Here is a 14,510-nt window from a genome sequence, read left to right as displayed (position 1 = left end):
GCCCCTGGTCCTCCCAGGCCCCGCCGCCCAGCTCGGCAAGTGCCCCAGCGCCCGTGGGCAGCAGACCAGCCCAGCCATCAGCAGAGGCAGACACGGCCTGTCCACTGGCCTCTCTCGGATAACTGGTCACCTTACACACAAGTCCCCACAAAGCCTTATACGCTACAAGACTCTCCCTCCCTCCTCTGAACAACCGCGTGTCTGAGGGCGACACACGGGCCCGAAGTCAGCTCACTTCCTGCCGGTTTTAGATAGGGTAGAGGCTAACTCATCTAAAAGGGATGGCTTTTTAAAAGGCAAACACACCCAGCCAGATATAGCATTTACTCCTGCGGGAATGACCTGAAGATTTTTAGAAAACAAGACAGAATGAAGATCACAAAGGTACGGCCACAAAACATAAAACCCAGCTGTCCTAATATCAGCGTGGCTTTTGCCACCATTGCCAGCGAAAGCATCACACGAGTTCCAGAAGTCCTGTGTCTCCACCAGCCCAGACAGAAGAAAGGTGAGTCTGGAAAACCGCCGGCAACCCACTAATGGCTCCAAAACGTGCAAATAAAGGCCACGCGTCTCAAGACTACACAAGCAGACCTCTGAGTGCAGGCAGACGGCGTAAGCACGACACAAGCTGCTGACCCAACAACGGAGCAACCAGCGGGTCAGAGGCCAGGAACAGACCACAGACGGGGCCGCCCGACAGACGCCACGCCTGCTCGGCGGGGAGAGGCTCGCCTTTGCCACAGATGGAACTGGGCCACCAGCTTCACAGGGAAAATGAAGCCCGTCCCCTAATTCACACCATACAAAAATCAGATGGCCAGAGGTTTCACCATAAAAGATAAAACCTTCATGGTTTCACCTTCATGGTCTTGGGAAGGACAACCGCTGCTCTAAAGGATATAAAAGCATCAGAAGAAAAGGAAAGTGATGAGAAACTCACAGTTATCAAAAGAGTGTGAGGAGACTGAACAGCAAGCTGCAGGGAGCTCACCCGAGCATACGAGCCCAATGTGAGAATCAGTCCCAGGACATGTGTCAGCACTGCCCACAAACCAGTAAGGAAAGGCAGATGGTCCATGAGGAAAATGCGCAGAGGCCCTGCTCGGGCACTTCATAAGAGGGGACAGGCCGGTACCAGCAAGACACGAACGCTGCTTAACCCACCCGTCGTCACAGCCCTGCAAGCTAAACCAGAACCCAGCGCCGTCCATCTCCAGGAGTGTGCGCAAATTCACGTCCACTGAGTCAGTGATGCCATCCAACCATCTCATCCTCTCATCCCCTTCTCCTCCCGCCTTAATCTTTCCCAGCATCAGGGTCTTTTCCAATGAGTCAGGTCTTCACATCAGGTGGCCAAAGTATTGGAGCTTCAGCATCATCATCAGCCCTTCTAAAGAATATTCAGGACCAATCTCCTTTAGGATGGACAGGTTGGAGCTCCTTGCTGTCCAAGGGACTCTTAAGAGTCTTCTCCAGCACCATAGTTCAAAAGCATCAATTCTTCAGTGCTCAGCTTTCTTTATAGTCCAACTCTCACATCCATACACGACCACTGGAAAAACCATAGCTTTGACTATGCAGACTTTGTTGGCAAAGTGATGTCTCTGCCTTTTAATACACTGTCCAGGTTTGTCACAGTTTTTCTTCCAAGCAGCAATGTCTTTTAATTTCACGGCTGCGGTCACCGTCTGCAGTGATTCTGGAGCCCAAGGAAATAAAGTCTGTCGCTGCTTGCGCGTTTCCTCCTGTTTGCCATGAAGTGACGAATGTAAAACGTAACCGTGTGTGACATTTAATCACCGGCTGTCAGATACTCTCCTTCCTAGATGTGTTACCTACATTTTATAAATCCAAACTGGCCAAGCTGGCGACTCAGGTCACGAGTGAGGGCGCCCTGCGTGTGCCCCGAGCTCCCGTGGTCGGTGGGGGTCGCTACACAGACCCTGACCTGTCCAGGAGGGGCTGGCGCTGCCCCGAGGAGGGGGACGGAGCCTGGAGTGGGGTGGGGCGGGGGAGCTGGCTCCACGTGCCCCGCAGCCTCCTGCCACCAGCAGGACACACGCCGGGAGCCCGGCCAGGCCTGTCCGCCCCATGTTCAGCCACATCTCCACTGTCGGCTCCTGACGGGAACTCGTCGTTGGTGTTGGCAGATTGCAGGAAGCAGGAAACCACGCCAGGTTTGGACTGTCAGGCTTTGCTGCTCTTAAACCTTTGATTGGAAGCTCTGAGCACCTCACACGGGGATGGGAGAGAGGACCAGCTCTCTCCTGGGCCAGCAGGGCTCCAGGCTGCAGTGAGGAGGCAGGAGTGACAGGGTGTGAGGTGTCCTGAGAGCTCGTGACCACAGCCCGGCATCGCCGGAGTCCCCACACCTCAGCATCACCATCCACAGACCAACCCAGCACCTAACTACGCCTCTGCTCTCTCCACAGGGTGCTGGACAAGCCAGAAATCCCCCGAGGGGGGTGGGCCCCCAGTTCCCTCCTGTCAGAGGAAGGGCAGTTCGTGGGCCCCCTGGGGTCTCTAGAGAGACACTCCTCCGTATTCTGGGAGACTTCAGCGCTCATTGTGAAAGTCAGCAACAGCACAAATGAGGGGGCTGCAGGCCGGGTGGCTGCCCTCACTCCCAGGAGCTGATCGCCTGCAGTCGTCCTGGGCTGTGCCTGAGCTCTGCCTCGGGGAGGGCAACGCTGCGGCTTGGCGATGCTGCGGCTTGCCGGCGCCGGTCCGCAGAAGCTCAGAGCTCGTGGGGCTCCGGGACTGGGTTGTGTGATCATCGCGGGGTGCTCAGTGCCAAGCTGGGTGGTGGACACGCCAAGGACAGGCTGCGGGTATGAGCCTGGGTTCTCTGGGTGGTGAGGCTCACTCTTACACTACAGGTAATGGGAAGTCACTGAAGCTCTTTGTGCAGGGAAGTGTCATGACCTGAGGTTTGCTCTGAATTTTATAGGCTGTCATGAGAAGTCTGTATCTGGCTAAGACAGAGTAACTGAGACAGGACTTCCCCTCCTGCCGGTGACATGTCACTACAAAACGAGGCAAGACACACGCAACGATGGCTTTCAAAGTCTGGACTCTGGTTTCTGGTGGAAATCAACATGGCGAGCCCTGAGCTGCCCGCTGTCTGCCAGGAGGCACTTTCCACACGTCTGCACAGGGAAGGGGAGCTCACGGAGATCACAGCTCTTCACTCAGCAGAAGAGACCAGAGAGCAGGGTTAGGCCAGGCCAGGATTCGCAGGTGCCGGGAGGAAAGAGCAGTGGAGAAAGCAATCTGGGAGACCCGAGTCTGTTGCTGAATTCTAAGCCGTGCGCACACAGGATGCAGCCCTGGGAGGCCAGGAACGGCACAGCTGGGAGCTGCAGACTCCGTGCTCCCAGAACTCGCCCAGGTTTTGAGATTTCTGAGTCCCCAGTAGCTCTGGCTGAATACCTGGCCTTCGAAGGAGACTCCACATGTGTCAGCCGTAAGTAGTGGGGCTAAGCTTAGAGTGAAAGCTACTTTAGATCTGTCCTTTTAAAAAGCCTAAAAACAAGGCTCAAAGGGATAAAGCCAATCCCCAAGTAGCCTGACAGCCAGCTAAATCAAACCCCCACACTCTTCAAAGGAGGATAACAAAATCGAACACCCACTGGAAAATCACTAGCCAAGGAAAGATGCAGAAATGAGAGCCACACCCAGGGGGAAAATCAGTCAGTAGAATGGACCCATGAAGGACAGCAAGGATGAGTCTGCAGATACAGACTTGAAGACACTCTGAGATGCTGTAAACGTGCTCAAGAGTTTAAAGGAAAGCATGAACTTATGAGGAGGGAAGTGAAGGGTTACACAAGCTCAGAGAAGGACTGCTGGAAATAGAAAACCAACCTCTGAAGCAAGAGTCCCCAGGAGGGAACCAATGGCATGTTAAACACTGAAGAAGAGATCAGCGAACCCAGAGCAAAAGAAACTATGAGACATGAAGCACATGGAGAAGAAAAAAGGCTGAAACTGAGCAAGCCCCAGTGGCCTGCAGGAAAAGCCCAAGCCCCCAGAGCTGGAGAAGAACGAACAATCTCTGACCCTCAATGCACCCCAAGTGGCAGGCACACAAGACCCACCCAAGACTCTCCATAATTAAGCTGCTGAAGGTCAGCAAAAGGGAAAACCTTACAAGTAGAGGAGGCAGACCCAGAGGCATCCACTCTCTCCTCACAACCACAAAAGCGCCCAGCGAGCCCTGGAGACAAGCCACCGAGTCCTCCCCAACCTCAGGGTCAGCTTTTAGATCTCTTCCCCTCAATGACTTGGGCAAATCAGATTTTCAACCCAATCTGTGTGATACTTTCTCTCAACGACTCCACACGTATTCTCCTGATAAAAATGTCAGACCACGTTGAAGGTTCTTGGGTAGAGACCTTCAAGCATTTAAACCAATATTAATTATTTTAGTAAACTCTTCATTGAAGTGGAACACGTACCCCGAAAGGACACAAACCCTGAGTGAACACTCGTGTGAGGGGGGAGCTCAGGCTGCGTGCGGGGGGAGGGCTGCAGGGTGACCGCTCCCGATGGGACACGCGGCCGCTAAGCCATCCTCACACTGCTCTTCAAGCCACGGCTCCCTAGGAGACGCCGCCCCTTGGCAATTGAACGGACCATCCCTTGCAGCGGAAGGACACACACCCGGGTCCAGGCAGGGCCTCTGAGGAAGGACGGGGAGTGGACAGGAGGGACACAGAGCGGACCATCTCCACGGTGACTGCAGCATCGTGCAAGAAAGGCCTCAGGCAAACACACCCGAGTGTCAGCCAGCAGGGCTTCTGGGGCGAAGGTATGAGGTCACTGGTTTATGACTTCTGAACTTCTGTTTGCTGGAAACAGTATAAATAATTACTAATAAAAACTCTCTAGCAGAACTGGAAAGAAGCACATCGCAAAGAATCTTGGCAGAAATCAAGATTCTATGCTTCTAAAAGCGAAAATCTAAGTCTGACTCATATTTACAAAATACTTAGTACTTCAAACCCTATAAATACACTATGTTACTCTGGGTATAATTTTTAGGTTCAAAGCAAACCATAAGGAATGTGACATATTAAACCAAAATAAAGACGTCTGCTCTAAACAACCCCTCTCACACAGCAAATTACAAATTACCATTCCATCTCTACTATTTAGCAAACATTTTTGAAAATGAGCAATTAGGCTGCACTATTTTTCTGACGAGGAAAATATGAGTTCACCAGAATTCTACGCAAATCCTACCATGGCACTACCCTGGAACCTTTACAACCAGAATTCTACGCAAATCCTACCATGGCACTACCCTGGAGCCTTTACAACCAGAATTCTACACAAATCCTACCATGGCACTACCCTGGAACCTTTACAACCAGAATTCTACGCAAATCCTACCATGACACTACCCTGGAACCTTTACAACCAGAATTCTACACAAATCCTACCGTGGCACTACCCTGGAACCTTTACAACCAGAATTCTACACAAATCCTACCGTGGCACTACCCTGCACAAATCCTACCGTGGCACTACCCTGGAGCCTTTACATCAGTCTTTCTCTTTTGTAATGCTCGAGAATGCAAATTCATTTGCACAAACAAGAGAGGCTGTAGTACCTGACATTCTGAAGAAGGGGGCAGTTTAACTCCCTCGGCTATTAACAGGCATGCAGGCCTCGCTGCCAGGCCCGCCAGAAGAGGCCAGGAAGCAGCCTGGCCACAGGGCTCGCTGCTGCCCGCCACCCACCAGGCAGGGGAGGAGATGTCGTGAGTGAAGACGAGACACAGACAGAGGCTCCAGCCCGTGAGCTTCCCTTCAGCTGTGGTCCTGCTGCACGCATGTCACTGGGCTGGGGGCAGGCGCCCACCAAGGAGCTGCGGGGGAGTCGGCCCTTTCCAGCAAACGCCCAAGGCACCAGGGCACCTCTGTGCATTGACGCAGCGTCTCACATGGGAAGGTGTTACAGGAAGGACCCTCTAGCCAGCACCTGAAGTAACGAGCCCCTTCTGGAAATCACAGTTTGCCGTGAACGTAAGGCGCAGGGAAAGCGGGTGGAGGGCTGGGGCTGGACTTGGGCGGGTGGCGGGAAGCACCCCCAGCCTGGAGGCAGGGAACGGGGACTCCCGGTCGGATCTGACCCAGATTCTGCTCAGCAGGGTTCCCTGGGTGGGTGTCCAGCAGGTCATGGAGCAGGCAGAACCCTGGCAGATGGGGCCAGGCAGCCAGGCCCCTGAGCTGGGTGCAGCCCCGGCCAGGCGTGGGGAGGAGCTAGGCCCTCCAAGCGCTCTGCCCGCCCAGGACACTCACCGCACGGCTCCTGGAGGAGCGGGAGGTCAGGAGGACCGGGAGCGCCGCTCTTGACCACCCACTGTCCTCTTCCGCTTCCTACTGAACGTCATTTCAAGACAAGACCAAGCAAACAAGCAGCCAGCAGCCCCGGGGGAGTGTGGGCACCTGAAGAAGAGCCAGACTGCTTCCCGGCGGCCAGCACCGGCGGGCTGGAACGGAGGGACTGCAGATCAGCCACCGATCTAGCAAAACAACCAAAACAGAGGGCATGGTCTGAGGCCATTAGCTTCAAACAAGAAAAAGAGGAAAGGAGGGAAACGCCAAGAAAAGGTAAAGCATAAGAAGGTTCTGACAGGCTCTGCGTCTGACCCACCCCCGAGCCCCTGGCAGGTGTCCTGGGAAGCAAGGTGCACCAACCAAACTCTAAGCATTCCAACCACGGCAGGAGAACAGGGACAAGGGGGAAAGTCAAGGACACACCCTCGTGCGTAGAGCCCAGCTGGTGCTGAGGGGTTGGCTGAGGCAGGAATGACAGGAGCCCAGCGCTGTGGTCTCTCTGGGCTCAAGAATGTCTGTGGCAGAAAGCACAGTGATGGGCTGTGGGGCCTGCACACACCCACAGATGGGAGGACGGGCTGACAGACAGGTGACGGGCGGGCTGGCGCATGGATGGAGGGATGGAGGGATATATGGGTAAGTGGATGAACGGTGGATGGAGGGATGAATAAGTGGGTGGATGGGTGAATGGATGGATGGGTAAGTGGATGGATTGATAGATGAGTAAGTGGATGGATGGGTGGATGGATGGATGGATGGGTGAGCTGACAAGATAAAGGACGGTATATAATATGCAAAAAGCAAACACAAAGTCTGGTCTGGAAGAAAACATAGCCTAAAGAACTTTAGAAGTTTTTAAAGAGACAAGGAATACCAGACCACCTTACCTGTCTCCTGAGAAACCTATATATGGGTCAAGAAGCAACAGTTAGAACAGAACATGGATCAGTGGACTGGCTCAAAATTGGCAAAGAAGTATGACAAGGCTGTATATTGTCACCCTGTTTATTTAACTTCTATGCCAAGTACATCATGCAAAATGCCAGGCTGGATGAATCACAAGCTGGAATCAAGATTTCTGGGAGAACTATCAATAACCTCAGATATGCAGATTATATCACTTTAATGGCAGAAAGAGGAACTAAAGAGCCTCTTGAAGAGGGTGAAAGAGGAGAGTGGAAAAAATGGCTTAAAACATAACATTTAAAAAACTAACATCATGGCATCCAGTCCCATCACTTCATGCTAATAGAAGGGAGGAAAGTGTATTAAAAAGACAGCACATTAAAAAGCAGAGACATCATTTTTTGTCAACAAAGTTCTGTCTAGTCAAAGCTATGGTTTTTCCCATAGTCATGTATGGATATGAGAGTTGGACCATAAAGAAGGCTGAGCACCAAAGAATTGATGCTTTTGAACTGTGGTGTTGGAGAAGAGTCTAGAGAGTCCCTTGGACTGCAAGGAGACCAATCAAGCCAATCCTAAAGGACATCAGTCCTGAATATTCATTGGAAGGACTGATGCTGAAGGTGAAGCTCCAATCCTTTGGCCACTGATGTGAAGAGCCAACTCATGGGAAAGACCCTGAGCTGGGAAAGACTGAGGGCAGGAGGAGAAGGGGACTACAGAGGATGAGATGGGTGGATGGCATCACTGACTCAATGGACATGAATTTGAACAAGCTCTGGGAGATAGTGAAGGACAGGGGAGCCTGGTGAGCTGCAGTCCAGGGGTCACAAACAGAGTCAGACACGACTTAGCAACCGAACAACAATGAGAGAAAGGGGAAAACACGTTCTATGAGCGAAAGGGGGAAACGCAGAGACGATGAGACTGAGGACAGAATCAAGGTTGTTGCAAAACGACTAAAAAGCAAAAAAAAAAAAGAGGCAAGGTGTGTCTGAAAAATCAAACTAAAGACACAGGAAACAACCTCTACAACAGAACTGCCTTTGAATACAGCCGACACACCTCCCCAAAGAAGAAGGGGACACAACACTCTCAGGCTCTTAGGAGCTGGCCTGGGGTGGGGGCACAGCAAAGAAGCTGAGGGTCTGAACTGCTTCCCAGTGGCAGCGTGGCCAGGATTCCTTCTGAAGGCTTGCAAACGTATCTGAAGAAAGATTAGTATCCAAAATATACAAGGAATGCATACAACTCTATAACAAAACCCCAAATAATCAGGTTAAAAATGAGCAAAAAACCTGAGTTGAACATATACTTTGACAAACAAGACATGCAAATGGCCAACACGTGCATGAAGAGACGCTCAACGTCAGTAGTCCTGAGGAAATGCAAAGCGAAATCACGACGAGGCGGCACCTCACGCCCACTGGTGGGCAGCCGTGTCTGTTATCAAGCGGACAAGACAGAAACGCTGAGGAGGGTGTGGAGAAAAGGGAACCCTCCCACACTGCTGGTGGGAATGGACACGGGTGCGGCCGCCGTGGAAAACAGTAGGGAAGTCCCTCAAAAAAATCAAAACTAGAACGACTACGTGATCCAGAAATTCATTCCTGGGCATTCACGCAAATGAAACAGAATCTCAAAAGCTGTTTATATCACCACGTTCACTGCAACATTACTCACAACAGTCAAGATACGGAAACAACTTCAGTGTCCACGGATGAATGGATGGAGGTGATGGCGTTATAATATTCCATCCCAAAATTCCATTAAAGGAATATTATTCAGTCTTTAAAAAGAAGGGAATCCTGCCTGCGAAGCAGCGTAGATAAATCTGGAGGACATGCTACATACAACCCTGACACAGGACAAATACTGCATGCTCTCCTGTCTGTGGAAACCACAGCACTCAAGCTCACTGAAGCAGCGGGCAGGACGGCGGCTGCCGGGGGCTGGGGCGGGGGACGGGGAGATGCAGGCCGAGGGATCAGAGTTTCTGCTGCGAGGGGAGGACCTGCGGCGTGGTGGCTACAATTAACCACGGTGTTTTGTACACTTGTCTGCGAAGATGGTCGGCCTCAGTGGGCCCGAGTCACACACAGCAGGTACTACGTGCGGCAGCAAGGGTGTTAATCAGCTTCAGTGCAGCCACTCTGCCGCCACGTGTATGGACATCAGCATATCACATCATGTACCTAAACACACAGTCTTTTATCAATTATACCCCTGTAAAGCTGGAAAAAAGCAAAATAAAACCATTTTTAAGAGGGAAAAAGAAAGCCTTGCGCAGCAAGAGGCTGCTGGTATCAAAGGTGAGTCAGGGTGACATGCAGGGGCGGGCAGCGAGCAGGATGCAGGGCGCTGAGCTCACCCACAGCCTGCTTCTCTCTGAGGGCATCTCACAGCCCAGGTTTACGACAGGGTCCTGGTCACTGAAAGCATCATCGGCTTAACCTGATACACCCAGCCGCACGCCATATGGCCCACAACCACCACCGGTCCTAACCAGCTAGCACAGCGCTCAGCCACCAGGTCAAAGGGACGGGCCAGCACGCGGTGCCCGCAGACCTCGGCCCTCCCCACGTCCTGGGCCCCCGGACCGCGCTGGCTGAGGCCAGGCCCAGCTCACGGGCCAACGCCGGCGCCCCTCGCTGGGCGACACCCCGGGCTGGGCGGCCAGGCCCCTCGGCTGCCGGGGGCCATGGAGCCCCGCGTGGCGGCCTTCTCGGCCTCTTCTAACCTGCCCCCTTCTTCACTCCCTACTGCTTGACCAAAGCTGCGCGTTGTCGGAAAAAGGCAGATGGAGAGGGCAGGGCAGGGGGTACACACAAACTCAAAGAATGTCTCCGTTCAGCAAACAAACAGAGCTGGAGGACGCACGTCTCTGGTCTCGGGTATTCTTCCCGATTTCTGAAGGCCAGTTTCTGTTAGAACAATAATTGAATGTTGCAAAGTACTGCTGATTCATTTATGGCACGGAGCTCACACTCTACCCTGAAACTATTTGTCCATTAATCAGAGGTGGTAAACTACAGCTTCTGGAGAAAGACAAAAGAAACTGCAGGTGTTCCCGTGGAAGCCGGCTGCCTCGGGTCCCCCAGCCTTGGAAGCTGGAGCATCACCAGAGGGTGGGCTACACCCCATGAGTCCAGAGGACCCATCTGCTGTTGCATTTTAACAGATTCTACCGAGCCTGCCTGGTTTTTTAAGAGGATATTACTAAGAAGGCCCCCACCCTAACAGCCTAGTGCGGGTCTTACTGAGCCCCCAGGCCCTGGCTGCGGCTGCCACACAGGAAAACCTGAACCCCACACTCACTCAGCAGACACTCCTGCGTGACTGCTGTGCTGGGGGCCAAGGACACCCCTGAAGCCACCGCACAGAGGGCTCCGTCTCTGGGTGGAGGGAGCAGACAGTGACACGGACAAACCACTAAACGGCAGGACCTTGTCAGCAGTGTCACAGGGGCTGCAGCCTGGGCTGACCCTCAGGCGAGGGCTGGGTGGTCAGCACAGTGCTCTGGGGGGGCTGCCCCTGGCCAGGGAGACACTGGCAGCGGACGGTGCTGTGCGAGACCCCCGAGGCCCCCGTGTGTCTGCGCACCCAGGGGAGTCCTGGGGAGGAAGCTTGCCCACCACGTGGGCAGCGCCCAGGTCAGCGGTGAGGTGGGCTGAACCAGGGAAGGAAGCGGGAGGCGCCAGGCTGCAAGAGGCAGAGACGGAGAAAGGTGGGGAGACCCTGGGACCAGTGCACTTGGAGGCCGGAAAGGTCAGGCCAGCGTGTCTGCAGCAGCTGGAGAGGACGCGCTGTGCGGACATGCCCCCAGGGCCACAGCCCGACCCGTGCCTGCAGATGGGCACATCCACGCGAAAGCTCCCGAAAGCCCCCAACTGCCCAGCCTCCAGGGGTAGGTCCCGGGACGGCAGGGACAGTCGGCCCTTCCAGGACGTGGGAGCAGGGTGGGAGGGGCATCCCAGCAAAGCCGCTCAGTCCAGAGTAGGAAAAGAAGGAAAGAAAACAGGAGAATGAGCTTCTACTACAACAAGGCTGCCTCGCGCCAAAGCCCAGGTCCAGGGGCTGCAAGACTCCTCCCCCCAACGGGGAAGGCTCTCCCCTCCCCCCAGGCTTCTGCCCGTTCAGCTCCCAGCGCTGCCTGTCCCAGTGCTGGGGGCGGCAGCGCGAATACACGTTTGCATGATTTGCCACAAGGCAGATCCTTGCATTTTTTTTCTTTTTTTTTAGATCCTTGCATTTTTAAATGTTGCTCAAGGGCTAGAATGTTCTTCCTGATCTTGAGGCAGATTCTGCCTCCTTGACTCAGCCCAGCTCCTGGTTTGCCCTCCACAGAGACTGACCTCCAACCCTCCATACAGGGTGGTCTCGGGCTCTGGGTCCCTCTCCTCCGGAGAAAGTGAAGACACACTTCAGGTTGACAAAGACTGCAAACGCGGCATTGTCCAACCTCCTTAAAATAAAGCCACGGAGCTAACTACATGGCAAGAACAGACACAGGAAAACATACAGTGTGAAGTGAGTCCAGCAGGTAAGTAAGCCCAATGAGCTCACCAACAAGGTGAACTGAACACAAAACATCTAGTGTTGACCTATTAGTCACCCACACTAGACGGGATGACTAGGTGGGAACCATCCCAGCCTGTGAAGAGGCCGCTCCCTGAAGCTGGCTCCTGAGTCAGGGCAGGACGCGTTTCCCACGGCAGCGGTGTGCTCCTGGAGCGCCAGGCCCCGGAGCCGGAATCTCCTGCTCGGCACGAACGTGAAACGTCTCTGCGTGGAGACACATTCCAAGCTCCCACCTAGATCCTCTCACCAGCCGCCGACCACACAGGGGAAGGCGACCCCAGGAAGCAGGTATCGGGAAGTGAAGGGTCCTGGGTGGGGCTGGGATGCTCGGGTGAGAGGGGGAGACCCCAGAGCCTGACCCCCGCCTCTTAACTCGGTGTCTGTGGGGCCCTCTTTCTGCCCAGCTGCTTTTACTTGTAAAGATGGCAGAACATGTTTAATAACACATACCTCCTAGGACAAACGTGTAAAATAAATAAGATCACGTTTTCTCCTTATCTATGATCAGAAAAGAGACTAAGGTGGGAAACCATGAAAGTGGGAAACTCCTCAGGACACACACACTGGGCTGTCGTCTGCAGGCCCTGGACCTGCAGGCTCGTGAAACAGCGGCCTTGCCCGCCCTGCTCTCCACAGCGGGGCTCACGGAGCGGGGCCGTCCCGAGCGGCACCGGCCCGGGGTAGGGGGAGAATGACGGCGGGGAGGGGAGCCCCCCAGGCGGGTGCCACTGCCACCAGCCGGGACCCCACTTCCTTACGGAGGACACGTGGCCGTGAGTCTGGGGCTTCCACAGTGGGCAAGTTCAGCTTTCCAGAAACTGTAAAATGCAGTTTATAATAAAATGCTGTGGGGTTCCTGTGCCTGCTGCTGACAGAAGAAAATTTAACAGATGAATACAGCTTACCATGTATGATTAAACTGAACATATTAAATAAACTTCTCAAACGAATAAATTTTCTGCAGAAATGAATGCCTTCTACCAGAAAACCTAAATGAGCACACAGGAGAAAGGCTAACGTGAACAGAACACTGTAAAACCGCTCACTGCTGCCCTGAGTTTGGTTACATCCTATTTCCTTTCATTAAGGACGTTTTTCCCACTCTTAGCTTAAGGTGATTAAATGACAAGATCATCAGTGTACATAAGGCAAGTTAACATAATTCCTTTTGCTGAAAAATAAATCTGCGAACACAACCTTTAGGACCCATCTGGTCTCAGTGTCGGGTGTCAGCGTGTTTCTCGTACTTCCCACTCTGGACGTGGACGGACCCCGACGGGCAGAGGGTGACTGGTGGCGCTTCCTGGTGGCTCTGTGCCCACCCGCCTTCCACCCACCAGCCACCCTTTCTAAGGCCCGGGACTGAAGTCAGCAGTTGTTGGACAATAGAAGCCCAGAAAACTTGGTTTCTCTTCAGCTCACAATAAAGAGGGTAACCCTGACCCCAGCTCTGGCACTTCTTGGCCCCCAAAGTTAACATATAAATGAAAATAAAATGCTGATACTTTTTACATTTTAACAAACTGTAAGATTCAACTCTCAATAGACAGAATAGAGTCGTTAAAAACACATAAAAAGAAACAAACCTGTGAGCACAAGGACTTTTATGAGTGTTACAAGGAACAAGGAACTTTGGGGAGAAACCCTCCAAGTCAGTCTGGAGAGCTTTTTAAAACTCACTGAGCCAAAGGGATAAGGGTTACATCAGAGGAATGACTTAATGAAACAGGAAGTCTCTGGCCACCTCCTTTCAGTAAAAGAATCCCCTGAACGGAATCACTTAAAGGCAGAAAGAAAGCTTTTTCCTCTTTGTCCCACAGGTTCCAATCATCTACTGAACTTTTCCTAAGAAACGGAAATTCAGCTTCTGAGCGTCTCGCCGAACTCCCAGAACCGCCCCAATCCAGCGAGCGCTCTGAAGCCTGGCTCGCTGGTCTACAAGCTGCTCCACCACGCAGGCGGCAGGTCTTTACTTGCCCCCACGGGATACGTGGGGACGAGCCCAGACACTGTCACGACAGCGTGTCCTCAACAGACGGCTTCCCAAACACGGTGGTGGGCCCGGGGGTGACGGCCCCCCAACAGGCCCCGGTGAACCACCCCCACCCCCCAAAGGTGGAAACGCCGAGAAGACAACGTCAGAGTGAGTCAACAGCAAATACACCCCACACTTGAAACTTCGTCAAAAATTATAAAAAATAGACATTAGAAATTGTGACTTACCCCCATCGGACACAGTTGCGGACTGAAAGAAAAGAGAGAGAGACATGAGTTAATTGGGCCTCATGACCGGTCAGAAGGCAGCACGTCCGTGGGAGGAGCGCAGCCAGCCTCTGGCCGAGCCTGCTCTGGGAGCAGGTGCCCGGGCACGGCCGCCTCCCGGGGCGTGGCCCTCTGCTTCCTGGGTGAGCCCCGCCCCACCCACAGGCCAGGACGCGGCCGGGCGACCGTCCCCTTCCTCCCTGGAGAACAGATCCTGGCACGCCTGACACCGCAGGCTTCGTAACCACCTCGGAGCAGCCTTAGAAGTTGGGCTCACCAGCCCGGGCTTGAGTCTGCCAGGCACACCCGAGCCCAGGAGGCAGGCCTGCCCTCTGTCCATCCAGAGTGATGCGTGGCCCAGGGCACATGGCAGTCCTGCTCTGCACTCTCACCCCAGGCCCACCCAGGGG

The 14,510-nt window shown here is 53.7% G+C and overlaps 1 protein-coding gene across 1 annotated transcript in view; it reads right to left on the bottom strand.

Moving 5' to 3' along the window:
- The window catches only part of RGS12 (regulator of G-protein signaling 12), a 95,451-nt gene that overhangs the window by 34,233 nt on the left and 46,708 nt on the right, over window positions 1-14,510 (bottom strand). The window contains 1 exon segment of the mRNA XM_010848109.1: window positions 14,062-14,083. Within this exon segment, the coding sequence (XP_010846411.1) occupies window positions 14,062-14,083 (22 nt within the window).

Source organism: Bison bison, unplaced genomic scaffold (assembly GCF_000754665.1).
Source record: "Bison bison bison isolate TAMUID 2011002044 unplaced genomic scaffold, Bison_UMD1.0 scf7180017849866, whole genome shotgun sequence".
NCBI lineage: Eukaryota > Metazoa > Chordata > Mammalia > Artiodactyla > Bovidae > Bison > Bison bison.
This window is presented reverse-complemented; position numbering and strand designations above follow the sequence as displayed.